This window comes from Papilio machaon, chromosome W (genome assembly GCF_912999745.1).
Source record: "Papilio machaon chromosome W, ilPapMach1.1, whole genome shotgun sequence".
NCBI lineage: Eukaryota > Metazoa > Arthropoda > Insecta > Lepidoptera > Papilionidae > Papilio > Papilio machaon.
Window position 1 is genome coordinate 9,456,700 of NC_060015.1, and position 27,453 is coordinate 9,484,152.

Below are 27,453 nucleotides of genomic sequence, written 5' to 3' on the forward strand. Positions count from 1 at the left end.
GCTAACCCACAGATTACACGTGTACAAAGTTTGGCAATACGTCTTAAAAAGCATGATTTTAACATCTGTACTACATCGCGAAAATCTGCGGGCCAGCATGTTACAGCGGACAGCCATCGCCCTTCGCTCCCTTTCAATGTCATTGTCGTCCTTCATGTCCTCAGTTACGACATGTCCGAGATATTTGAAGGACGACACCTTTAGTAAGGCAACATCATTTAATTTGATAGGAGGAACATGTTCTATCTTGCGACCCCTGGCTTGGAATACCATTAGCTCGCTCTTGCGGACATTGTAGATGAGGCCATGAGCACTGGCATATTCCTCACATATCAAGATCAGTCGTCTCAGAGCGGCGGCTGAAGGACTCAGCAGCACCATATCGTCCGCATAGCTGATGCTGTTCACTGTGCTGCCATCGATGGAGCACCCGACACCGGTGCTGCCGAGCTCGACGATTAACTGATTTATATACAGGTTGAAAAGCAAAGGCGAGGACAGACCACCCTGCCTCACCCCGCATTCCAACCTGTACGCCCGAGAAAACTGATCTTGCCATTTGACCTGATTGGTTTGATGTCCATACCAATATTTTAAAATATTAATATATTCACCCGGAACATGGGAATCTACTAATTTGGACCAAAGAATATCATACCTTACCAGGTCAAACGCCTTAGTAAGGTCCAGGAAAGCCGCATAGACAGCTGTCCTCCTATCAGTGTAATACTTGACAATGTGCTTGAGAGACAAAATGGCACACTCTGTTGATAAATGGGGCCTGAAGCCAAACTGTCCATCATGCAGTACTAAATGATGCTTGAGTTGTCTCTTAATCAGACCGTCAAGTATCTTTGCTGCAGTAGTAGCTAATGTGATCGGCCGGTAATTATTTTTGTTCCCTATGTCACCAGTCTTATTCTTAACAATGGGGACAACAACAGACCTCATTAGCTCCGCCGGCAAGTAAGAGTGCCTAATACATATGGTAAATAACAAACCAAGCAGTCTCGGAAGGTGCGGGCCCGCATTTGAGAAATGCTCGATGCTAAGGCCGTCATGTCCGGGCGACTTGCCTCTCGTCATTCCTTTAATTAATAACTCAACTTCTTTAGCAGTGATACGCTTCGGCACCCTAGACACAACGACCTCAACATCACGACCTTGTTCTCTTAACGGCGATCGCACCTGAAAATGTGAGCAAAACAGATTGGCTATAGCCTTGGGATCGTGTATGCCCTCGATGCTGGCCGGGACGCAAGGCTTGGGAATGCGGTTCTTGTTTTTAAAAATCATTGAAATTGTCGAATGACCCACGCCAAATTCCTTTGCGAGACATGAGTTAGATTCTCCATTTTCTAATCTGCATATTATTGCACCTTTCTCCTCAATTGTAAATGCTTTCCGTCGTTGAGACATGTTTGACATTTTTTTCACAGTAACAAACGAAAAACAACGTGTGACCTTCAAGCGTCAATTACCCACTGAGATTCAAAACAAAAACGAGCCATGTGCCGAACGTCGTCGGGAATCAACGAACATTACCGAAGGTGTACAGAATCATGTCGGTCATTATAACCGGACATAATTTATTAAAAATGGGTCATAATAAGCGACATGTCACTGTAAGGGAAGTCATTATATCCGACTATTTATAAAGAATTTCATATGAAAACCAAACTTCGTAGTTTAGTTACGTCATAATAACCGGTTGGTCAATATAGGCGGAGTCATAATAAACGGATTCTACTGTAGTTTTATTTATTTTATATTTCTTTGCCTTTAGCGATATGTTTGAACAACTTTCGTATTCCGCATTCGCAGAATGTTTTAATTCTGAATCATATTTTTTATATTTCTGTCTTTGCTAGAATCGTTTTCCATTACTATGTCTTAACAAACACAACCCTTATGTATATTTAATAACTCGAAGCACATATCAAAATATCTAAAGCGATCTTTTTGTACCATGCCAGAGACTTTCTTTTTGGGTCATAATAACTTGATATCTGGTCACATACATCTATGCCTTTTTTTCGCTCATTGTAATAGAGCACGGCTTCCGGCTTCAAAATTGGCCGATATCCCGAATACATTCGCATAGTAGCCTCATAGCATGTAGAAATCATTGCAACGTCGCGTTTGTCTGTCCATTTCATCACTGTTACATTGTCCTTCTGTCGAGCAACTAATTCACCTTTTTTAGATCCTATTTTTTAGATCTTATTGCCCATGAAAGTTCTTTTCTATTTACTCGCAAAGTGCCGCATAAGTCTGTCTTATAGTGCAGCAAATATTTCGCTAATCCAACGGTATTAGTTGTCGCACACAATTATCCGTCCAGCTTCTAGAAGACAATCACATAACTGAACAACGACACTTCCCGGCTTATTCAAATCAGCGATCTTGGGGTCGCGACCTATGTAAATGTCATAGTTCCAGACAAAACCATCTTCTGTGCAAAGTTTATAGATTTTCAAGCCGTATTTGTGAGCTTTTTGTGAAAAAATATTCCCTGAACCGTGTGTTTAAGGGATTAAATAAAAATTCACTTTTTTGAAAAATGTGTAAGCATTGTATTATACATGAACAGGAAAGACAAAGAAGAAACATATTTGACATTTATGTTTGTATGACACCGTGGTTCATGAACGCGCAGGAGCAAAAATGTCTCTCTACGCTCATGAACCATATGTGTTTCAGGGAAATAAGGCCTACTTTTAGTTATTTTTTAAATGATATTATTACTAGGGCTACCCTATGACTATAAAAAACAAATTATTCATAAAACCCTATTGGACGTGTCGGTGAATTTTGTATTTTTGTATGGGACAGGACACTTGTTAAGTTGACTTTGTAATCTATTCTTTTCAAGTTTTTCCTTGTTTTTGTTGTCTAATTTTCAAAGTTATTTAAAATCTACATTGATTAGTCACTATGTTGTGGTAATAGTAAATGTAGCGGGTAAGACACTCGATTTTGAGGCCTTCGTATGCTATCATTCGACTTCCTACCACCTCTCGCATTCTGTGTAGGAGTGTTGAGGTCTGTCTCAGTTGTGAGGTGAGGTCGTGAGTGTGTCTGTCTGCAAGGTCGCGTTTGCCATATTAATCTCAAATTCTTTTGATGTATTGCATCACTCATACTATACTTACTCGATCTTCATATTTTTAATTACAAACTGGGCAAAAATATTCATTATCTTTCGCATCTCATGACCTTTTTTCTTTTTGTGCGGTACGTCCTTTCCTTATACCTTGGTCTTATATGGGCTTCATAGGGCTTCAAATTCACAGACCATTGGTTCAAGGTCATCGCTTCTACTACAAACCTCACGACATGATTATGGTGGTGGCGAACTTACGGTGATGGTCGACTCGATCCGACCACCATGAGTTCGCCAAAACTGTTGGAGAGTGTGAGCCGTGGTTTCGTTAGCACCCGGCGCGGCACTTCGATGCCGACTCATGAACTACTCTACGCCCTCTTGACGTGCGTATACGAGAAAGATGGGTGTTTATGTGAGTGTGTACGAACAGCACGAAGTAGCGACCGGTGAACCGTGTAAACTCCTCCCGAATCCACTTCGACCTAAGGCCCCTAACCGGCTCTTCTGTGGTAAATTTTCGGAATTGTTTATTGACCCAGCTCAACCAGCAGGGAAAGAGTACACACTAAACTTTGGTACTAAGCCCCCAAGGGCTCGGCAGCGGCCCGAACTCCACAGGACCCCGGACACTCAAGTCGGGGTCCCAGCCCAGGTGCCGGTCATCTGATTGAACCTTGTCCAGTTCATGTGAGATCCTCTCAGCACGAGAGATGGTATTAACCTCAGCAGTGACTCCTTAAGCCCTAGTAGAGATTTCATCTCCTTGTAGGAGGAATGGCTCCACACGCCCCTCCAGGAAATCGTGCACGAGGTAGCGCGGACGTTCTCTTTCCCAGGTAGTCATAGTATACCGGCCACCTTTTCGACTAGCTCATCATGGGTCCCGTATTTGCTACGTTTCTCACGGTGAGCGTCGTCTAGAGGTCGCTGGCCCGAGACAACCTGGGCGTCCACGATCACTCCGACGTTTCCTTTTGCGGCGATTATGTCGGGCTTCCTCAGTCCTCTCGCGGTCTTGACTTGAGGCTCCAGTTGCACTGACCACTGGTTTGAGGTCATCGCTTCTGCTACTAACCTCACAACACGATTGTGGCGCTCGATCCGACCACCGTGAGTTCGCCAACACTGTTGGATAGTGTGAGCCGTGGTTTCGTTAGCCGCGCACCCGGCGCGGCACTTCGATGCCGACTCACGAACTATTCCACGCCCTCTTGACGTGCGCACACGAGAAGGAAGGGCGTTTATGTGAGTGTGCACAAACTGCACGAAGTCGCGACCGGTGAACCGTGTACACTTCTCCCGAATCCACTTGGTGGACGCAGGAGTGCGGGCGGATTCACGTAGCTCGAATCCGTCCACAGAGCCCCACAACTTATCTCGCCAGAATCGTGCGACGGACCTAAGGCCCGTAACCGGGTCTTCCCTGGTGAACTTTCGGAATTGTCTGTGGGCCCAGCTTAACTTTTTCGAGATTCTGTCGGATCTGGCGGCGGCTCTAGCCACTGACCAACTCGACGAGTCGAGCCGGCCGAATCTCTTTATGATGAGATCCGGAACGACCGCCCGAAGAGAAGGGATCGCTAGACCGCCGTCTTTAGTGTCGGCATGGAAGTATCCCACAGGCACATCCTTGGGTAACCTCAGCCACTTTCTTACCGCGCCCCGGATCTGGACGTCGAGCATGCTCAACCTGTCATCCGAGATATTGCCTAGCACAAGGCCGTGCAAGAACCTCGGAATAAGGTGCCCCCTCACAATTTCGAGCCGCTGCTGCGGTTTGAGGGGTGCCTTAGTGATATTATTTAAGGCGTTTTTGATGTCGTGCTCTAACGTCACGCATCCAGAAACCTGAAAGTCAACACCGAGATAGCGCCAACGTTCAGTGCAAGATATCTGTGGCAGCCACATCCGACCGACCTTAAAGGTCTTCTTGGTCACGTAGTGGTGCTTCTTGCGCTTCCCGTCGGGTACCATCGATAAAACGGAGCTCTTTTTATGGTTGATCAAAAGGCCCATTGTCGACGCCACCTCGAAAACACGATCGATGGATTCCTGCAACCCTACCTTTGAGCCTGCAAGCAGGACTAGGTCATCGGCGTAGGCCTGGGCGGAGACACGCTCCGTCTCAAGCCTGTAGCCTACCTCTGACGGTAGAGAGGCAAGAATGACGTCCATCGCCATGTTAAACAGGATGGGCGACAATGGGTCCCCCTGGCGAACTCCACGGCCCACATGAGCAGGTGTGCTCGACTTTCCGTCAACCACTAGGGTAGTGGTTGCCGTTTCATACAGTCGGCAGATGTACACAGAATGGCACGGGCAGCCCCCGGGCCCGAAGTAGCCCGACCAGCGCCTCGTGGGACACTGTATCGAACGCCTTCGAGAAATCGAGGACCGCCACGTGACATTCTCTTAACTTTTTCCTGCAATCCCCTAGTACTGCGTCCAGCACGGCGGAATTCTCCAACGTGCCGTCGGCGCGGACGAATCCACGCTGTCGTACATCGGGGGGGCAGCAGTCCAACAGTCTTTTCGCCAGGACAGAGTGCATGTGCCTGAGCGGTATCGACGCGATCGAAATCGGCCGATATTCGCCCGGGCTAGCAGGAGCGTCCGTTTTCGGCACAGAGACCGTTCGGCACAGCCGCAGGGGTTCCGGGATTTCGCCAGCGGACAACCAAGAGTTGAATATTTCCGCCTTTAGGTCCCAGGGAACTTGGCGCCACTCTTCCGGGCGGATACCGTCCGGACCAGGCGCCGTCTGCCAATCGAAGCAGGAGGCCTTCAACTCATTAGAGGTGAAGGGCCTCCACAGCGCGGAGTAATCACGCTCGCCCCCGTCCCGCTCTGCACGCCGCAGGGCGCGCAGAGCTCCCGGTGTGGGCCCAGTCGCGTCGGACACACGCTCTAGAACTGGTCTCCAATAGGATTCCAGTTGTTCGAGCGTGTGCCCCACACGCCTGTGCGCTCCATCAATTACTTCGGCTGCTGCCCGACTTTTGGACTTACGATAGAGTTCCTGGACTCTCGCGTACTCTATTCTCCACCGTTTCCGGCTGGACAATCTGGCAGAGGCATTATTGGTGTTGACAAAGTCAAGGTTAATATTGATGCGGAAGCGCTTCGCGCTTTTGGCGCCCAGCCCATAGCGCGCTTTCCTCGCCGCGGCCACCGAAAGGAGGTCCTCGATGAGTCGAGACGCGCATGGTGTACCTGGGATGCCAGGATTCACGGCAGGCGGCGTTCTAGTTGGCGATGCTTGCGGCTGGACGGATGACTCGGCACTCTCAGTTTCCATAACCGGCTGTAACGAATCCCTGCTCTGTCTATCGCCCCAGGAAGGTGGTCTGAACTCATCCCGGCACCTTTGTACCAGGCTCCGATAGTCCCCACCCCGACGTTTTCCTTTGAAGCAATCAAATCGAGGGTCCTGTCGAACCCCGTCAAGCAATTGAGCAGGTCTACATTCGTACAGCGGCCGGTCTCCTCGAGCAACCTAGCCTCCGTACGCGCCATCAAGAGCACCTCCTCTTCGCGCCACCTGCGCTTCACCGACGCGGGAGCAGCTTCCGCATTCATCTCTAACGGGTGGGCACGACGTTTGTGAACTCCCAAACCCGTTTTGGTGCTGAACTTGCGTTCACACACCGGACATGTCCAATCGACCACCGGTCCCGAGGCCGAGGCCCCGGTTCGAGTGGCCGGAGAATGGGCCAAGCTCCCCGACTCCTGTGGGAGGTCGGGGTGACCAGATAAAATTTCTCTTTTTCTGTTCATTGCTTGTTAAGTTACCCATTGACGGTCGGGGTGCAAGCCCTTCCGCCGGGAGCGCCCGTCGCTTTCGTTCGTCCCAACCGAAGCAAGCGACTAGACTTAGGTCGGCCACCACACGACAAAAGCCGATTCGGTGAGACCCTTTGGGACTATTCGAGGTTTTACCCTCGAACCTCGCACGGGTTCCGTCCCCTAGACAAGGAACGTTGCGCATACCGAATCCGAAGACCCAGCAAACCCGCTCACAAGCCGGACCACCCCGCCCTCCCACTCACCCAAGCGCCAGAACGGCGCCCGAGTGTCGGTATTAACGGGTCGGAGTGGTGGAAATCACGCGTTTCGCCCCGCGAAATAAAGGAATGTACCAACGGGACTTCGAACCCCGCATCAGCCAACTCCAGGGTCACTACTTTAGGTACTTCCCCTCCTCCCGTATTAGTCATGAGCAGCGTCGCCGCGTGCAGGCTAGGGGTAGGAGTTGAATCTCGAGTGCCAGCGTACTAAAGCAGTACTGCACACTCGTGTCGGTGCAGGTTCGTTAAGAATCATTGAAAGATCTTACTTGATCGCGTGCTTGTTGTAAGGTTGGATGTTGAAATTGAAGTGAAGTAAAAGATGGCGCCGACGACCGCCGGCCGGTCGGCCGTCGGCGCGAGAGCAGCGATGACAGTGCACTGTCGCTGCTCTGTGGCAATGTTGCCACTTTTTAAATTTGGCGTAGACAGGCTGCCCCCCTTGGGTCAGGAGCATCCTGGTCCAACGCAGCAGGTAGTGGGCAGAGGCGGTTGTAGGCTCTGCGCAGCGTCCCGGTTGTGGTGAGGACGTCAGCGACGCGGTTGACACCGTCGCTGCCAGGGTGGACGCCAGTGATCCTTCCAATCAGCCATCGGTTTGGTGGAAGGCGATCATCCTTCACAACGACCATTTCTCCTAACTGCGGTTGCGTTCCTCGCGTGCGCCACTTGCTGCGGGACTGGAGTTCTGAAAGATATTCCTTATAATATCTGGTCCAAAAATGTCATTTTAATTGTTGAATTCTCTTGAATTTGCTTAAAGTTGATAATTGGTGATTTTCCACCTGAGGTGCAGGCGACATAGTAATTGTTCGTCCAATTAGAAAATGGGCCGGTGTTAAGGGAATGAGATCCGTAGGATCGGACGAAAGAGGAGTGAGAGGTCTAGAATTTAGTATCCCCTCTATTTGTACTAAAAGAGAATTCATATGTTCGTAGTCTAAATGAGTCATAGATAGGACTCGTTTTAGATGGTGCTTTACCGATTTTACTGAACCCTCTGCCAAACCGTTAAAATTGGGACTATAAGCAGGACAAAATTTAAAATTTATATCATTTTCAGCTGAATATGACACTATATTGTTGCAGTTATTCTTTAAAAATTTTGACAATTCATTACACGCCCCTTTATACTGAGTTCCATTGTCAGAATAAAGAGTTGCTGGCTTACCTCTGCGGGCAATAAACCTGTTTAACGCGTCAATAAAACCTTGCGAAGTGAGATCGGTGACGAGCTCAAGGTGTATTGCCTTTACTGCCAAACATACAAACACAACTATATAGGATTTGATAAGTTGTGCACCACGACCCTTTCTGTTCAATATCATGATTGGACCGGCATAGTCTGTAGCTGTGTTTAAGAATGCGAATTCAGAATGCAACCTCTCCGCAGGAAGTGTACTCATGATTGGTTGGTAAGTTTTGCCTGCAAATCTGAGACAAGTTGTACATTGATGTGTTATTTTTCGGCAGAGGTTGCGTCCTCCAACGATCCAAAATTTGTGCCGCAGTGTAGATAAAAGTAATTGTGGTCCTGCATGTAATAATATTGTGTGGTAATGTTGTACTAATGTTTTTGTTATGTGATGTGATGCATGTAACAATATTGGATGTTTTGTGTCATAGTCGTAGTTGGAGTTTGACAATCGAACTCTAATAAGATGGTCATTATTAATAAAAGGGTTCAATTTAATCAGTTTATCTTTTGGTGAAAGTTCACCTTTCATGAGTAAAAAATATTGTTTATTAAACATATCTAGTTGCACTCTTTTGCACAACACTAATAATGCTAGTTTTAATTCTGAAAGTCTAAGTGGACCAATATGTTTATTATTTTTATTTTGACAATTGTGTTTGAATCTCAATAAATAAGCTACGATATGTTGCATTTTGTTAAAATTTGAATATTTGGTTGTGAAATGTTCATCAATATCTTGCAAGACTGCAGTCGCATAAATATGAAAGTTAGATTTTATTTCTGGTAAATTTGAAATATCTAAGTTTTGAGGCTGGGATGGCCAATCTATGTTTTGATGCCGCAAGAAGTGCGGACCTTCCCACCACAAATTTGAATTTTTGAGTTGTAAAGGATTCAAACCTCTGGAACCTATATCAGACGGATTGAGATTGGTTGGGACATAATTCCATGCTGCTGGATCAAATGTATTAGTGATTTCTGTTACTCTATTGTATACAAATTGTTTTAATTGTTTTTTGCAAGTTTTTATCCAGCCCAGCACTATAGTTGAGTCACACCAGAACTGTATTGAGTCGATGTTTAATCGCAACGCACTTACTACCTTTTTTGTCAGTTGTGTTACAAGTAAAGCACCACAGAGTTCGAGCCTTGGCATTGTTAATTTATTTTTTAAAGGTGCCACCTTACTCTTTGCAACTAGTAAGCGTACAGTTACTTGACCACTGCTCGATATTGTGCGAATATAAACACAACCTGAAAATGCCTTAATTGAAGCATCGCTGAAGGCATGAATTTGGACTGTTATATACTTTTCACATAACACTTTTCGAGGTATTATTATTTGAGAAATGTATGGAAAGTATTCTATGAATTGTTTCCATTGCGACTCAATATCAGTTGGTACTGGTCCGCATCGGTTTTTTTTGTAGTTTATGTTACGGTGCATAATTTAATTTGGTGATTTTTAAATTTGTTTTTTTTCCATGTTACTTACTTACTTACTCCGCTGGCGCAGCGACCCAAAGTGGGTCTTGGCCTCCGACACAAGAGATCGCCAGACTTGTCTGTCCTGTGCCTTCTCCTGCCAGTCCATCGCTTGTAGCTCCAGCAGGTCTAGCTCTACAGCGTCACGCCAGCGGTATCTAGGTCGGCCGATAGGTCGGCGGCCAGTCGGGGTCCCGAGATACGCTGCTTTGGCATTCCGATCTTCCCCCATCCTCATAAGGTGGCCAAGCCATCGGAGTCTGTGAGCTTTGGCTTCTCCTAGGATATTCGGCTCGCCCACCAGCGCCTCGATTTCTGCATTGTAGCGGATTCTCCAACTGCCGTCTTCTCTTTGCTTTGGGCCCAAGATCTTGCGCATTATTTTTCTCTCCGCCACCAGAAGCATATTTTCCTCTTTAAGGGTCATTGTCCAAGTCTCGCAGTCGTATATCAAGATTGGTCTTATTACAGTTTTGTATATTCGCATTTTGGTTCTTCTGCTCAATAGCTTAGACACTAACACCTTGTGCAGGGCAGCACTACAACGGAGGGCGTTGTGAATCCGGATGTTAATTTCCTCTTCTCGTGTATTGGTATCCGTTATAGTGCATCCTAGGTACTTGAACTTAGCGGTCCCTTTGAACAAAATATCTCCAACGCGCAGATCTTCACGCTTTTGTCTCGCATTTCTATAGCGTTTCATGTGGAGATATTCCGTTTTCTCATGGTTAAGTTTGAGCCCAACCCTAGAAGCTTCGCATATTAGAGCTCGAACTGAGCATTCCACTTCCACTTTACTCTCACCCAGAAGGGCTAGGTCATCGGCATATCCAATCACCCTGTGTTGTCCATTTAGCCGTATGCCGGTGTCTAGTGTCAGCACTTTTCTTATGACATGCTCCAGTGCTATATTGAACAACATAGGGGACAGCGCATCTCCTTGCTTTAGCCCGGTGACTACCTCAAACTCCTGAGTGACTTCGCCTCCAACTTTAACGCGCATTTTGCTCTCTTGGGTGGCCATCTTAATCAGATTGATGAGTTTTTGTGGGATTCCGAAGTTGTTAAGTATGGCGTATAGTGATCCCCTGTCTATGCTATCGTAGGCCTTGCTAAAGTCCACGAACAGTGCGTGAATGCTTTGTGCGTACTCCCATTTCTTCTCCATGAGCTGCTTCAGGAGGAATATTTGGTCCACCGTGCTACGGTTTCTTCGGAACCCACACTGATAATCCCCTATGATTTGTTCCGCGTAGGGTTCTAGTCTATTCAGCAGCACGTAGGATAGTACCTTGTACGCTGTCGGGAGCAGAGCAATTCCTCGGTAATTTGAGCACGTCTTCTTACATCCTTTTTTATGGACAGGGATGATGATACCCACTTTCCACTCTCGCGGCAGTTGTTCTGAAGACCATATCTTACATAGTAGCTCATATAGTTTGCACTGGGTGGCGACTCCTCCGTACTTCCAGATTTCGGCGTGCAAATTGTCCATGCCAGGAGCTTTATCGTTTTTCAGCCTCATTATCGCCTTCTTGACTTCTTCAAACGATAATGGCGCTACGTCAGTATGTGTATTTGCTTCACAGTTTAAATTAACAGTCTGCTCTGGCTCTGGGCAATTCAATAGACCCTGAAAGTAGGACCGCCACATCTCTTTGAGATCTTCGGTGTCTGTTACAAGATTGCCTTCGTCATCCAAAAGAATCTGTGCGGTAGGTTGATATCCTTTCTTGACAGCGCGAATCTCTTGGTAAAACTTGTGTGACTCATTGGCTCTTATTAGAGTTTCCATCTCTTTTATCCTATCTTCTAGATGTTTCCTTTTGGCTTGTCGTATTACTCTTTGCGCTTGCCGTCTAAGTTCGTCATATCTCGGCTTCTGTCGAGGGTCTTGTTCTGCGAGAATACGATGTCTCCTCCTATCTTCCACTATTTTCTCGCAGTCTTCTGTCCACCACTTCTTCTTTTTTCCTTTCCTTTTGCCTATAGTCTTTAAACCCGCTTGTTTGGCTGTGTCTTTAACTTTCTCCCAAAGGTCTTCGATATCCATTTCGTCTACTTTTAGTTCGCTAAATTTATTGCTGGTCTCTATTTGGAATTGGGTGCCTGTAGCTGGATCTTTAAGCTTCTCCACGTCAATTAAATTGTTTAAACTTTCGTGAGACATCATAATTAATTAATTAAGAAACGGCTTAACTCACGTTTTGATCGTCCGGTGGCGGCACCGGACGATCAAAACGTGAGTTAAGCCGTTTCTTAATTAATTAATTCTCCACGTCAAGTAAGTCTTCTTTATCTACTTTGGCCCTTTTCTTGGTATTTATTTTTGGTTTTATTTTGACCACTTGCAGGTAGTGGTCACTATCGCAATCTGCTCCGCTGTAAGTTCTGACGTCTTGTATTATGCTCTTGTGTCTGTCATCGATGAGGACGTGGTCAATTTGATTGACGGTCAGTCCGTCAGGGGACTTCCATGTGCCCTTATAGATTTCCTTATGAGGATACATGGTGCTCTTGATTACTAACGACTTTAATGTTGCAAATGTAATCAACCTTAATCCATTATCATTGGACATGCTGTTTTTGCTATGGTCGACAATTGTGGGCACAAAAGCCTCCTCCCTCCCAATTTGCGCATTAAAGTCACCAATTAATATTTTGACATCGTAGCTGCCAGCCTGGTCATATAGGACTTCTACGAGGGGAGGTCCAAAAGTTCGCGGAATGGAGGGGATGGAGTGGGGATAGGGTAGCTCGCTTAGTGTCATACTAATTGGGCACTCATAATTAGTATATATATAACATTTCAACCCTATAGTGCCATTCGTTTACGAGTACTCCCCTGCTGAACAAGTCAATCCGGAAGCAAACTGCAACTATGGAGAAAATTGAACATCGCGCTGTGATAAAATTCCTTACCAAGCAAGGAAAAAACGTTCAAACCATTTTAAATGAAATGGAAGCCGTTTATGGAGATCAGTGCCCTGGTAAAACAATGGTTTATAAGTGGCATGGTCTTTTTAAACATGGTCGAGATTCAATTGAAGACGACTCTCGCTCTGGGCGGCCAGCTGACGCCACCACATCAGACATCGTCGAAAAAGTCGAAAAACTTGTACTCGAAGACACACGTTTGAAGAAGAAACAATTATCTGCATTTGTTGGAGTATCAGATACAACTATTTTGCGTATCCTGCACGACCACCTGGGCATGACAAAAGTCAGTGCAAGATGGGTGCCGAGAATGCTCACGCCGCTTCAAAAACAGCAGCGCGTCGACGCGTCTAAGCACTTTTTGGAGTTGTGTGGAGACGAGCCCGTGCAGATTTTGGAGCGGATTGTTACTGGAGATGAAACATGGGTTCATCACTTTGAACCTGAGTCCAAACAGGAGTACATGCAATGGCACAAAAAGGGTACACCACCTCCCAAAAAATTCAAGGTGTCAGAATCGGCGGGAAAGTTGATGGCCACTGTTTTTTGGGATTGTAAGGGAATATTACTCATTGATTATAAAGAAAAAGGAACCACTATAACCGGAGAATACTACGCACTCATATTAGAAAAGTTAAAGGAGTCAATTAAAGAAAAACGTCGAGGAAAATTGGCCAAGGGTGTGTTGCTTTTGCAAGACAACGCGCCGGTTCACAAGAGCCGAGTTGCCATGGCTGCTCTGCACACACATGGGTTCGAACCACTTGTTCACCCACCCTGCAGTCCAGACCTGGCTCCTAGCGATTTTTATTTATTTCCAAATTTAAAAAAAGAGCTAAGGGGAAGGAAATTTTCCGACGATAATGAAGTGAAGGAGGCAATTTCGGCCCATTTTGAGGCCAAAGACAAAAAATATTTTTTCGATGGTTTAGAAAAATTAATTCATAGATCGAATAAATGTATTAGACTTAAGGGTGATTATATTGAAAAGGAAAAATAAATTTATTGTTATATTTCATTGACAACCCTTTCATTCCGCGAACTTTTGGACCTCCCCTCGTAGGTCTTCGTAGAAGCTGTCTTTGGAAACCTCACTAGATATTTCTGTGGGTGCTTATGCATTGATAATTGTTATGTGGGAGAAACGGCTTTTGAGTCGAAGCAGACAGATCCTGTCTGAGACAGCAGTAAAACTGAGGACATTTCCTAGTAAGCTATTCCGAATGAGAAAACCAGTTCCATTCACATGGTGTCCGGAGTCCGAGCCGCTATAGAAAAGGGTAGCTCTGTTGTCGATGTTACATTCGCCTTGCCTAGGCCATCGGACTTCCTGTAGCGCCGTTATCCCTATACCATAGGTCTCCATTTCTCGCAGGACATTGTATATGGACCCTGGTCTGTAAAGACTCCGCACGTTCCATGTGGCTAATCGGGTGTCCGTTGTTCCTCGCCAGTGTTCGTTGAGTTTGGGGATCAGATTGTATTCTCTTCTCTTTTGTCGGTTTCGTAACAATTGGTTTTTTCCGTGGGCGAGTTGTCAGCCCGCCGCACAACCCCCATACTGCTGGAGGACCACACCCTACTTTGGTCAGCGAGCCCATCGGGCTTAGCCGGATAGCGTAGCTAAGCTGTACTTGATTTTGGGTTTCGAATTACGTTTTTAGACGCAGCCAGATATCGTCTGGCTGGGGCGGGGGACTGTTCGGTACAGTTGCACTGTAGTTCGCTAGTTTTGAATTTCGCGGTTGACCAATACGGGTTTTATGTTGGTAGGTCGACTCATTTTTATTCTCCCGCACAAGCGGGTAGTTGGAAATCCCTCTCCGCTACGGACGGGCGCGGGGCCTGCGGGGGGGCTTGTGCGGGGAAGGAGTGAGTCGACAGAGCGCATTGTGGCAGCATAAGAAGTGGTCGGCAGTTGGATAGCACATCGGACGTGTCTATTAATTAGCGTACAGGGTCGCTAAATTTACGGTTCCGCGTTCGGTTCGGTAAAGGACGCGTCTATAGGGCGCTTACGGGAAGCGGTGCATCGGGTGCATCAGGAGTGCAGCATTGCTGGCGCCTTTAGACTGTATGACAGTGACTTACTTGACTCGACTGACACCGACAGAGTGACCAGGCACCTGCAGGCGGTGAACGGGGCATCGAGTAGGTGAGTGCCAGTTCATATATTTTCAATATTTACGCCAGGCCTTGGGATACGTAGTTTAAGGCAGGTTGTGCCGCGGGACCCGAACCCGTCGTGTACGGCACACATGGGGTCAAAGATGTGTGCTATTGTGGACAAAATAGTGCGTTTTGTTATTGAGGTATCATCTATAGGTATTGATGGAAACAACAATGTGTCAGTTTTGCTGGCCCAGGCTACGCCTAAGGTCCGTGCACAATCATCTTTGTTTAAGTTCAATATGTCATTATTGTTGGTTTCATCAACAATTTCATTTAAAATGGACGTTTTATTTGAACGCCACTTTCGTAAATGGAAATGAGCACTTTTAAGTTCACTAAAAACACCCTTACAGGTTTCAACTAGTGTATTTTTGTCATCATTTCCAGTTATAAAATCATCTACATAAAAATCGTGTAAAATAGATTGACTCACTAATTGATTGGAACACTCTTCACCTAATTGTTTTAAGCATCTGGTAGCCAAGAATGGTGCTGAGGCTGTACCATATGTTACTGTGTCGAGTGTATATTGTTTGATAGGTTGTGAAGGATCTGAACGCCAATAAATTTGTTGTAAAGAGCGTTGACCTTCTGTTACATAGATTTGTCTGTACATTTTTTCTATATCGGAAGTAACAATATATTTATGCTGTCGAAATCTAATTAGTATGCTTAATAGGTCGTCTTGCACTACAGGGCCAATGTGTTGAATATCATTTAGTGAGACACCTGTACTGGTCACTGCGGATCCATCAAACACCGCACGCAAGCGTGTGCTGATGCTGCCCTCGCGCAAGACACCGTGATGTGGTAAAAAATATGAATTTGTAGTAAATTGTGTATTTGTATTTTCAGACATGTGTCCTAACTCTATGTATTCATTCATGAAATTGATATATTCCCTTTTGAAACTAGGATTTCTTTTAAATTTGCGTTCTTAAGAGTTAAATCTAACCAAAGCTTGTTGGCTCGAGTCACCCAGACAGTCCGGGGACTCTTTAAATGGAATTGTAACAATGAACTTGCCATCTGGGTGGCGTTTTGTTGTGGTAGTGAAGATCCGTTCGCACTCACTCTCAGCTTTAAGATCGTGCAATTGTTGAGTGACTGGAGCGGCTTCAGATTCAAAAAAATAGTTTAATTTTTCATCAAGCTCGATATCGTTTGTGAAATGGCAATGGACTGTATGTGAATAAAATTGTTTTGGATTTTCTTTTGTATGGTAATTGAATTGAACCAGAAACTAGCCAACCAAGTTTTGTTTCAACGAGGATTGGTTTGTGTTTACCCAGAGATATTTGATTTGAAGAAAGAACATTCCAGAACAGATCAGCACCAAGCAACATGTGCACCTCTGACGGCACAGCAAATGTTGGGTCAGCAAGTTGAACTTGGGAAGGAATCTCAAATGAATTGGTATTGATGGGAACCGTGGGTATCAGCTGAGTGATATTGGGAACAATAAAACAGTTGACTTCTGTTTTATAATGATTTTGATATAGAGATGAAATTGTGACGTCACATCTTTGTGAGATGTTGGACGATTGTTGATTTAGTCCTTGGACTGATACACATGTGGAATAACTGGGTATCCCTAATTGCCTGTGCAAAGATTGTGTTATGAAACTGCTAGTGCTACCATTATCCAATAGAGCACGTACTTTGTGTAATTGCCCAGCATGATCTTCTATGGTGATCATTGCTGTTGATAATAAAACCTGGCTATTGTGTATTGATGATAGTGTAACAGGTTTAGATAGTTCCTGTATATTTGGTAGAACAACACAGTCACTTTTAGAAGATTGATTAACCGGAGGTTCATTAAATTGTTTAGATGGATGCAACATAGTATTGTGTCGCTTTGTGCATAAGCGGCAGGAACTGAGTCTACAATGTTGTTCATTGTGCCCAGACCGCAAGCAATTTGTACAAAGATTCAGGTCTTTTATTTTTGTTAGCCGAGATTCTATAGACATTGCCTTGAACTTAGGACATTGATATATGGAATGAAAATTTTTGCAAACGGGGCACTTAAATTGTTTTTGTTTAGATGTTTCATTAACAATAAATGTCTTGGGACGGTTGTGAGTTACATCACTATAACGTCGTGACTTAGGTTGTCCCTGAGCTTCTTCGATGGTTTCTAAAAGATCTGCACGGTTTTTTAAAAATTGCATGAACTCTTGCAAAGATGGTACATGCTGAATCCGATTACGTTCAGTTTCCCAATCGCGTATTGAAACTAAATCAAGTTTGCTTGACATCATGTGAATAATTAACACATCCCAATGTTCTGTTGGAAGTTTTAATGTATTTAGAGCCCGTAGGTTTTTATTTACCCAATCTATTAAGTTCCGCAGAGCCTTGGAAGACTCTTGCGTGACAGGCTGTATGTTAAATAGAGCTTGAATATGGTTGTTAATTAAAATTCGATTGTTATTGAATCTGTCACAAAGTAAGTCCCAGGCAACATCATAGTTCTCCGTTGAAAATTCTATAGATTTGATAATTAAAGCCGCTGTATCCTTTAATGAATTTCTTAAATAGTGAAATTTATGTATTTTTGGAATTGTGTAATTGTCGTGTATTAATGATTTGTAGGTGTCATGATATTCTAACCAATCTTGATAGCGACCAGAAAAGGTGGGTAAATGTATTGTTGGTAATTTGATGCTCGGCCCACCTGAATATCCAACAACACCTGAGCCCGACACCGATGCACTGTCATTGCCCGCAGCAGTACCAGCATTAACAGCGGCATGCCTGCTGAGCAAATCCTGCGCAACAGCCATGGCGCTGAAGTAGCTGTTCTCGAAGGCAGCTCGTTCTGCATACTCGTCATCTGGAATGTCGGTTAATCCTTCTATATCATTCTGTACCGAGTCAAAATCATTGTACATTTCTTGCATTTTCCCATTTCTTATGGTTAATTCATGGGCCTGTACACTATTTATAGTTTTGCTAGGTAATAATGTATCTAGAAATTTTTTAAACACTGTTAGTTTTGATTTAAAGCTTGCTCTAGATTTTTTCAAAGTTTGGATGTCCATTTTGATTGTTAATTGAAAGTAAATTAATGATGCAAAGTTAATTAAATGTTAATGAAAATGAAATAAATTATAAATCCCTGCTGTTGTAAAGAAAATTAAACAAAGTTACATATGCAAATAAAATAAAGTTAAATTGAGGGTAAGAAAAAAAATAAAAAAAATACTTAAATTTTGTGAAAAAATTTGAAAAAAGCAGGCAGAACGTTAGGTTATATTCAAGCAAGCAGATGGCAGAACAACCGAAGGCTCATGAGGGTTCACTCGGCTACCAACCGGCTTAAGCGGGAACAATGACCCCACATGGATTTCTGTAATGTTCAAAATTTAAGTTAGCAAATGGTTAAAATTATGCTGCATTAGTACAAATAGAGGCAATACACCGTTCTAGACCCTTTAGAAATGTACAATAGTTGAATTTTTTTTTAAAGTTAGTGAAGGTAAGTGGGATGACGCGACAATTTTTAATTTGTTGAAACGAAATAAATTATAGTTTTTTGAATTTGGAATAATGATTTTTGAAATGATTAATAACAAAGAAATTGAATAACACACCTTTAGATAGTTGGTATGATTGAACAAATAGATTGAAAATTGCAATAGTGAGATTTACGTAAATAGTTGGAAAATAATTGGAACGAACTCACTCATCTCCGCAAACCTCTCTAGGTATATATTGGCTTGATGAATTGAAGATTTGATATTCAGCACGCGTCCATGTCGATCAATCTTCTTTTTTTCGACCGCACCGCTTCGAAATTTTTCTTCTTGGCCCCTTTTGATTGTTGAGATCCAATCGAAATTCTTCGAATCCGGCTCGAAACTATGTCGGTGCAGGTTCGTTAAGAATCATTGAAAGATCTTACTTGATCGCGTGCTTGTTGTAAGGTTGGATGTTGAAATTGAAGTGAAGTAAAAGATGGCGCCGACGACCGCCGGCCGGTCGGCCGTCGGCGCGAGAGCAGCGATGACAGTGCACTGTCGCTGCTCTGTGGCAATGTTGCCACTTTTTAAATTTGGCGTAGACACCCGAGATCCCCTTGATGGCAAGCTGTGTTCGCGTATTGAATTGGCTGGACAAAATGGCTGGCTATTGACCAGTCAACCCATCCACGCAGTTACAACCTGCCAGGAGCTTCCAGTCGCACCTCTACCCGTTAGGGCCTTAAGAGAGTCATAGTTACTCCCGCCGTTTACCCGCGCTTGCTTGAATTTCTTCACGTTGACATTCAGAGCACTGGGCAGAAATCACATTGCGTCAACACCCGCTAGGGCCATCGCAATGCTTTGTTTTAATTAGACAGTCGGATTCCCCTTGTCCGTGCCAGTTCTGAGCTGACCGTTGAACGGCGGTCGTACAGGAGCGCGCCGATCCCGCACGAAGCGAAACCGACGCGACCTTACGGCTAGGAAGATCCGCGGAAGGCCGGAACGCGGGTCCGGATTCAGCCCTCACGCCCCGAGGGACGCACGAGCATCGACCAGGCCCGGCACCGGCCGCATCCGCTTCCCGTCCAAACCCGACACGCCCCGGTCCTCAGAGCCAATCCTTATTCCGAAGTTACGGATCCAATTTGCCCACTTCCCTTACCTACATTATTCTATCGAGAGGCTCTTCACCTTGGAGACCTGCTGCGGATATGGGTACGAACCGGCGCGACATCTCCACGTACATCCCTCACCTGAATTTTCAAGGTCCGCAGAGAGTATCCGGACACCGCCGCAAATGCGGTGCTCTTCGCGTTCCGAACCATATCTCCCTTCTATAGGATTCCATGGAACTCGAACGCTCAGGCAGAAAAGAAAACTCTTCCCGGACCCCTCGGCGGCGTCTTCAGGCCACTTTGGGTTACCCCGTCGAACACTCGCTGTTTATAAACGAGGGAACGATTATTGAAACGGTTCCGCTGCCGGGTTCCGGAATAGGAACCGGATTCCCTTTCGCTCAAAGGGCGTTATTTATCATAATACTAGCTTTTACCCGCGACTCCGTCCGCGCGGAATAAAAAAAATAGAAAACGGGGTAAAAATTATCCTATGTCAGTTTCCTGGTTCTAAGCTACCTGCACACCAATTTTCAGTCAAATCGATTCAGCCGTTCTTGAGTTATAAATAGTAACTAACACAACTTTCTTTTATATATATATAGACTAGCTTTTACCCGCGACTTCGTTCGCGCGGAATAAAAAAAATGCACACAAGATAAAAAAAGTTCCTATGTCCTTCTCCTGGTTCTAAGCTACCTCCCCATAAATTTTCAGTCAAATCGATTCAGCCGTTCTTGAGTTATAAATAGTGTAACTAACACGATATAAATAAACACGCCACATCGACATAAGATCTCTCCTTGAGCTTAGGATCGACTGACTCGCGAGCAACTACTGTTCACGCGAAACCCTTCTCCACATCAGTCCTCCAGGGCCTCGCTGGAGTATTTGCTACTACCACCAAGATCTGCACCGACGGAGGCTCCAGGCGGGCTCTCGCCCAGACCCTTCTGCGCTCTCCGCCGCGCACGTCCTACTCGTTACGGCATAATGACGACGACTTTTTAAGGGTCGTCGCGCTGGCACGTAACGGTAGTGTATAGGCAAAACTAATGTTACCTTTACAGTTTAGTTTTTTACTTTAAATTTACAATAGGTAATTAAATATGACCTATGACCTGGACCTGGTCAAGGTTGCGGTAGTGAACTATGTGTAGGCGGGGCACAGGGCCGTTATGGCAATCGATCGATATCAGGCTGATAATGACAATAGTCTTACTCCAATATCTACTTTTAAGGTACTTTTGATACTTTTGCAGTATCAATCGTTTACAGGTGTGATGTACGATGGCCGGGAATGTCTTATGGCTGACGCTGAGATGGTCATGGTCTCTGTGGGTGGTCGTGTGGCGAACGTCAACAATTCAACCGCGAAGACATTCTTCACGCACCGACGAGCGCATCACACCGCGCCTTGTAATGCGCTGGTGGTGGTCGACGTATGTGTAGTGGTAACCAGCCGAGGAGAGATGCCGCCACATGCCTTCTGTATGATTAACAAGAACTTGAACAAAGGTTGGTGTTTAGTTCCTTTGTTTTTTATAGAATAAGAGGGCAAAATCAACGTATTTTCTGACGGTAATGTTCATAGACATCGTATATACTAAGTTAGAACTGTAAATTGTTAAGCGGCAGAATTTTACATAAGCTTCTCGTGAGGCCTAAGTCGTTTGGAAACATTGTTGGTTATTATATTTTTTTTAATTGGTCTACTAACATGAAAAAATTATAAAATGACATTCGGAAATTTCCACAAATTGTTACTTTAATAAAAAATAACGAGGCTTAATGTTAACGGTTGTAACGTCCTCGTGAAATGCATACCTTTATGTATGCGGTCACCTTACATATAAATACAAAAACTGGTTCATTTCTACTACGAATTGAAATACGATAATAAGATTAAGCAAGGTAATCTGGTTTGTAGGTAAATGTAAAAAGCTTAAATGTCAGGGAAATAAAGCCAAACATCACTTACTACCATTGGTTTCACTCTGTATAAAACATATCGTCATTCCTGTCTTTGACAAAACAGAGATAAAAGTTTGTTTTAAACGGGGATTTTGGTCTCAGAAACCTACGGTTATACCACAAAATACCGTACCAGCATAATAAGAAACCGATGTATATATAATTAATAAAATTGTAGTGTCCGAATGTATCATGTAATATATTTTGCCCACGTGCTGTATTTCATTCGTATAATATATATTCACATATAATTGAATTTTTTTCTGTCTATCCGCAAGACCGCGTAATCTTCGGAACGGCCTGATCAATTTTGACGGTACTTTAACTGGAAGGGAGTTAATATTTGCAAGAATATTGTTCGCCGCTGACGAAGTCGCGGTCGACCGCTAGTCTATTATAATATAAAGAGAAATTAATAACAAAGGTAGTCAGTATTTAAGAGTCTCTAAACTAAAAGAACTCTTTTGATAATATTAAGAGCCTCGTGCGTTTCTTCCACGAAGGTAGAAGAGTGAGACAGATCAATATATAGTGCAGTACTGGATTATTTAAATGCATACTTTCAAAACTGTTACTGTTGTTACTAGTTTTGTGGGTCAAAAATTATGACGAAATGTTACCAGTATGAAGTTTGTACTCGACATATCCAATGCCCTAAATTGGAACAACCAGTAGCATTGTTTCCTAACATAGTATGTTTGAACATCGGCCGTGCTAATTGCAGTGCCGTCAAAGAATGTATAGTTTCGTTTATCTAGAGATAATGAACATGTAAGTTGTTTTAAATTACAGGTCTAATAGGTAGCGACGTTTTCCTCTGCTACAAGAAGTCAATGAACCGTCCACCACTTATAGCGTACAAACCGGAAGTATTGTTCAGGTTAGTATTTTCTTTCGCGTAGATCAGTGTTTTTGTTGGTCATGTTTTTCGTAAATAATTATTACGCTTCATGTTATAAATAGGGTTAATAAAGAGGTAAAACACATATTTGAGTCTTCGTAATTTTTATTAACTTTATTCCAGTTTACAGCAGAAAAATTTAGTCCACATTTTTGTATTTAAACCATGAACTTAATTAATGGATGTACGTAAAAATTAGCATCAATTGATATAACTTTTACAGAGATAATTAGCGATGACCATCATATGGTGTCCTAAATACACTCTCCGAAATATTTAGATAGACAATCCAACAAGGTTTCACTTGTTAAGTAAACTGTAACACACTCATAGATAAATTTAATTTACTTTAAGGAATATTACACTGAAGTATATACTTCTTCATGAGCTCACTGAGCGCCTCGATGAGGACGTATCCTTTTTTTTTTTTTTATACAAGGAGGAATGCTTAATGCATACTCCGTGCCTCGGGGAAGACACGCGAGTTATGTGAGATTCTCTCCCCGAATGGGAGCATACCCACTAAACCTCCTTGTTCCCTCATGGCCATACTGTGGGGCGCCACGGGATCGCGTGAGCTTGCCACCGCGACGCCCCACTGACCGCCCCCGGGTGGGCCCTCTCTGCGCCCCCAAAGGGGCGCTGCGCCCTTAGGCGCTCCTCAAGACGACACCGTGCAATGCAGGTTCGGAATCCCCGCCTCCCCCGCTGGTGCCGCCAGGGTTTATAGAGACCCACCTCTTGGCCCCCGTCTTGATCAAGACAGGGGCCCGCGGTCCCGGTGAAGATGTTGAGCCACCGGGATTACGCGCTGGGACGCAGGATCACACGCCATCGAGTGACAGCTCTGTAAGCAGAGTGTCACCGAGGTCGTGCTCCCACGTCCCGACCGGCGGCCACGACCCAATGGGTCGCGCCCCCTCCACTAGGCTTACCTTCCCCTTTCGCTGCCCTGAAAAGGGCAGCTACTCGGTTTGGGTTCACCCTTCCTCATTGCTGCGGACCCACAAGTGGGCCCGCACCCTAACCTAACTAACCTAGCTTAATCTAGCCTATTCTACCTAACCTACAGGCTCGCCCTCACCTTTCGCTGTACGCGCAGCAGCTACTTGGTTCGGGCTCGCCTCCCTCTATTACCTAGTCTATTCTACTTAACCTATAGGTTCGCCCTCCCCTTTTGCTATGGTCATTCCAGCTACTCGGTTCGGGCTCACCTCCCTCTTTTCTGCGAGCCCATAAATGGGCCCGCAGCCTAACCTACTTAGCCTACTTAACCTAATAGGCGTTCGCCATATGGCGAGACGCCGCCCTCGTTGGCGAGCCCACAAGTGGGCCCGCTGGGGGGCTGTGACCGGTGTGGTGAGCCAGGGACCCCGGTCGCCATAAATGCCCTATAGGTAGAGCGAGGTCGCGAGCCCAGTCACCAACCCCAGCCCCTCATCCTAAACTAACTAAACCTAGCTTATTCTAAACTAACCTCTAAAAGGCGCTCGCCTGGTGGCGAGACGCCGCCCTCAGTGGCGAGCCCACAAGTGGGCCCGCTGGGGGGCTGTGGCCGGCGCGCTGAGCCGGCAACCCCGGTTGCCTGTGTATATATATGTATACATATATATACACATGGTTGTCGGCAAGCGGCGTAACCGGCCCAGCCACCAACCCCAGCCCCTCATCCTAACCTAACTAACCTAAGTTACCCTAGCTACCCTAACGGTGTTTGGTTCGCGGGGCCGAAGCCCTACCCCGGCATAAAGCCGGGGCGTTCCCCTATCCACCACCCGGGGACGCGCCACGTCGGAGTTCACCTCTCCGCCCACTCGGACAACCGAGCAGGTCCGTGGTGAGGACGTATCCTCACCTAAGTTAACCTAAGTTAGGGATGACTAGGCCATAGTCAAATATATACAAAAAATGACTGCAATTATTAATAATTGACTACTCACATCAATAATTTGATACACACGCATTACACGTAGTTAGTATTTAAACTTTATATATATATATATATGAGGATCGATGTTTGAAATACTTCGTTTGATATTACATGAACACTCATATACACGTTGGATAGATGAAAGAATATCTCTCTCTGTCTCTGTGCGCATCGTTTCCTCATTCCTGGCGGTCGCAACCTCTCCTCTTGACAATCTCTTTTAGGGAGTTTCTCTACTCTGTGCTTTTCTCGGCGATGTGGAAAGAACAACTAATAGACATTCATCGTCCCATATTCAGGTATCCAATGGTAGACAGGCGTAGTCTTGTATTCCCCACATCCGTGCCTTTGTTCTGTCTGCCGATGGGCGCCACGCTGGAGTTGTGGCCCAACAATGCTGCAGCACCCAAACCTGTCTTCTCTACCTTCGTACTAACAGTCGCTGATGCTACCGACAAGGTTCGTATTTTATAAGATGGAGGAACATTGTCACTTACATTAATAGAACTCGTCGTATAGATAAACGTAAAATCTTCCTTAAAAACTCTTTCACCCTTTCTTAAAAGAAGAGTGAATGAGGCAGTAACTTATTAAGATTTTAGAAAAAAAATCCTTGATTTTTTGTAACAGTTTAATTAATTGGTCTTTGAACATAAATCTTAACCATTTAGGAAGAACTCTTCAGACCTTTCATTTCTTCCTTGCACTTCCCTTTAAAAAATATATTAGAATTGCCTATAATTCGTGTTCAACAGGTGTACGGGTCAGCGGTGACGTTTTACGAGCGATACCCTCACGAGCAGCTGTCGCCATGGCAACAGGAGCAGCTGGGATGGCGGGCGGGCGTCTCCCACATCTCGCACTCCACGCACGTCATCAAGTGCATCTGTCTGCTGTCGCGGTGGCCCTTCAGTGATACATTCGAACGTTGGCTACTGTATATCTTGGTGAGATCACTTGAAATTGTAACAAAAAAATATAATGATCAAAAAAAAAATATTAAATATTATGTGACTAATTGATTTCAGGAAATGTCGTGGAGTGAGGAACCCCTACATGTACCAATTGAAAGGTATATAACGCATCTACTGGAGGAGGTGCCTTTTACAGAGCCAAGGATATTGCTACAAGTAGGTTTATAAATCACTTTCATAATGTCCTTGAATAACTTGATACTGAGATTTGAGACACATTTAAAAAAGGATATGTTTTTTCTATTTATATGTTTTTTTCAGTTGTCCGCTACACATGCGCACGAGCGTGTGATAGTTACCCGTCGTGACGAGCAACCGTTGGCTCGCAGCGGTGCGGGCTTCCGTCAGTTGCTGCTCAACCTCGGTCCCGACAACTGTCTGCTGCTGCTGGCGCTCGCCATCACCGAGCAGAAGATACTCATACACTCGTTAAGGTATCCACATTTGCTAAAATACCCATAAGTTTGCTGAGATACCCATTTATTTGCTTAGGTATCCATATACCTGTTAATGTTCTGTTCTTTATTCTGTTCTCTGTTCTGTTCTTTGTCCTGTTCTCTGTTCTATTCTGTTCTTTGTTATGTTCTTTATTGTGTTCTCTGTTCTGTTCTTTACTGTGTTCTTTGTTCTGTTCTCTGTTTTGTTGTTTGAATATGTTTCCGGAACGGCTCAACAGATGATGACATTTTGCACAGATGTAGAACATAGTATGAAAAAACATATAAGCTACAAATTATATTTTTTTTATTCCTGGTGGAGGGAGTCGTGGGCGACAGCTAGTTCTTGTATATTTTTTTTTTTAATTTATTGATATTTTAATTTGATTTAAATGACAGGCCGGACACATTAACAGCAGTTTCGGAAGCTGTATCAAGTTAACTATTTCCTTTCAAGTGGCAATGTCCGTACATACCTCTGTGTCCGTTAGGTAATTATTATTCAGAGATAAAAATAAATATTTATATAACAATGGGTGTTATAATATTTTATTTTTTTATTTTTAGGTCTAGAGGAGGTGTTACACGCACCTCTCCCATATCTCATAGGTGTTGATTCGAGGTTTTTTGATCTGTACGAACCACCGCCAGATTTCACTTGCGTCGATTTGGATACGAATTATATAACAGTAAGTAATGTAAAATTTCTTGTTGTATTCTATAGTATAAAAAAAAACATTGATTCCATAGAACCATAGAAATCATATTGTTATTAATTTGTTTTTTTCTCACTATAAATTATCAAGAACCTCGACTGATTTTAATGTTTATTTTTTTACTTTTCATAGATATAATTGAATCGAATGTCAGTTTTTATTCTAGATATGTGAGTCTCAACGTCATATATCACTAAAACTACTTCCCAAGAGACAGGCGCGTGCGCTGCGACATACACTAGAACAACTATATGTTAACATTCGACCTGGTGAGTTGATTAATCCATAATAGTAGGGGAGCCCAAGCGGGGATTTCGGGATTTCCTAAAGCACGGCAGATTAATATACAGGGGGATACTTTGTACCCGGTTAAGTACCTCCACAAAACATGAGGCCCATGTATAAGGCCGAACCGTTTTTCTAATATTTTTTTTTTCAGATCAGTTGAATCCCTCTAGATAATCGTCAGATTATGAGACAGTACGTTTAGAACATAAAGATACACCATATATATCTTAATCTGACGCGCTTGAGTATTTCAAAATGGCGATTTTTTTTTGCACATTATAAAAATGACCGCGAGTTTGCGTCCCATCGAAATCGTCACATTATTGAATGAGAGCTTTTTTGGTGCACTTAACACTCCCTTAGAAAATCTGACGCGCTCGATTAAATTTTTTTTTTACATTTTTAAAAATCTATAGCTGCTTCCCCCACTGATGTAAAGGTATATATCATATAACATTTTTTTCTTCTTATCATCTAAGCTTTGCATCCCAATAGGTCTCTACGATGCTCGAGTAAATCCCCATTTAGCCTCGTGGGCTCCCCTACTATTATGATGGATGGATGATTGTAACACAATGGCCATTTACTGTGCAACATTTGGACTGACTGGTGACTACCGACACACCTTGTCTATGGATATTGTATGTCAAACAGGGAACATGCGGGTTAATAGC

The 27,453-nt window shown here is 44.3% G+C and overlaps 1 protein-coding gene and 1 long non-coding RNA gene across 2 annotated transcripts; one reads left to right on the forward strand and one right to left on the reverse strand.

Annotated features, from left to right (window-relative positions):
- Positions 1-19,199: 19,199 nt before the first annotated feature.
- On the reverse strand, positions 19,200-20,607 carry LOC123723231. Its single transcript, XR_006756682.1, has 2 exons — positions 20,322-20,607; positions 19,200-19,985 (listed from the first exon to the last, which is right to left on the reverse strand). It is a non-coding gene; the product is annotated as an uncharacterized LOC123723231 (long non-coding RNA).
- A 61-nt stretch (positions 20,608-20,668) lies between these two features.
- Positions 20,669-26,266, forward strand: LOC123723124 (DENN domain-containing protein Crag-like). Its single transcript, XM_045685677.1, has 8 exons — positions 20,669-20,701; positions 20,822-21,077; positions 22,326-22,413; positions 24,664-24,823; positions 25,120-25,311; positions 25,393-25,494; positions 25,600-25,772; positions 26,175-26,266. Exons 1-8 carry the CDS (start codon positions 20,669-20,671, stop codon positions 26,215-26,217), a joined length of 1,047 nt encoding a protein of 348 aa, XP_045541633.1. The 3' UTR covers positions 26,218-26,266.
- Positions 26,267-27,453: the final 1,187 nt, after the last annotated feature.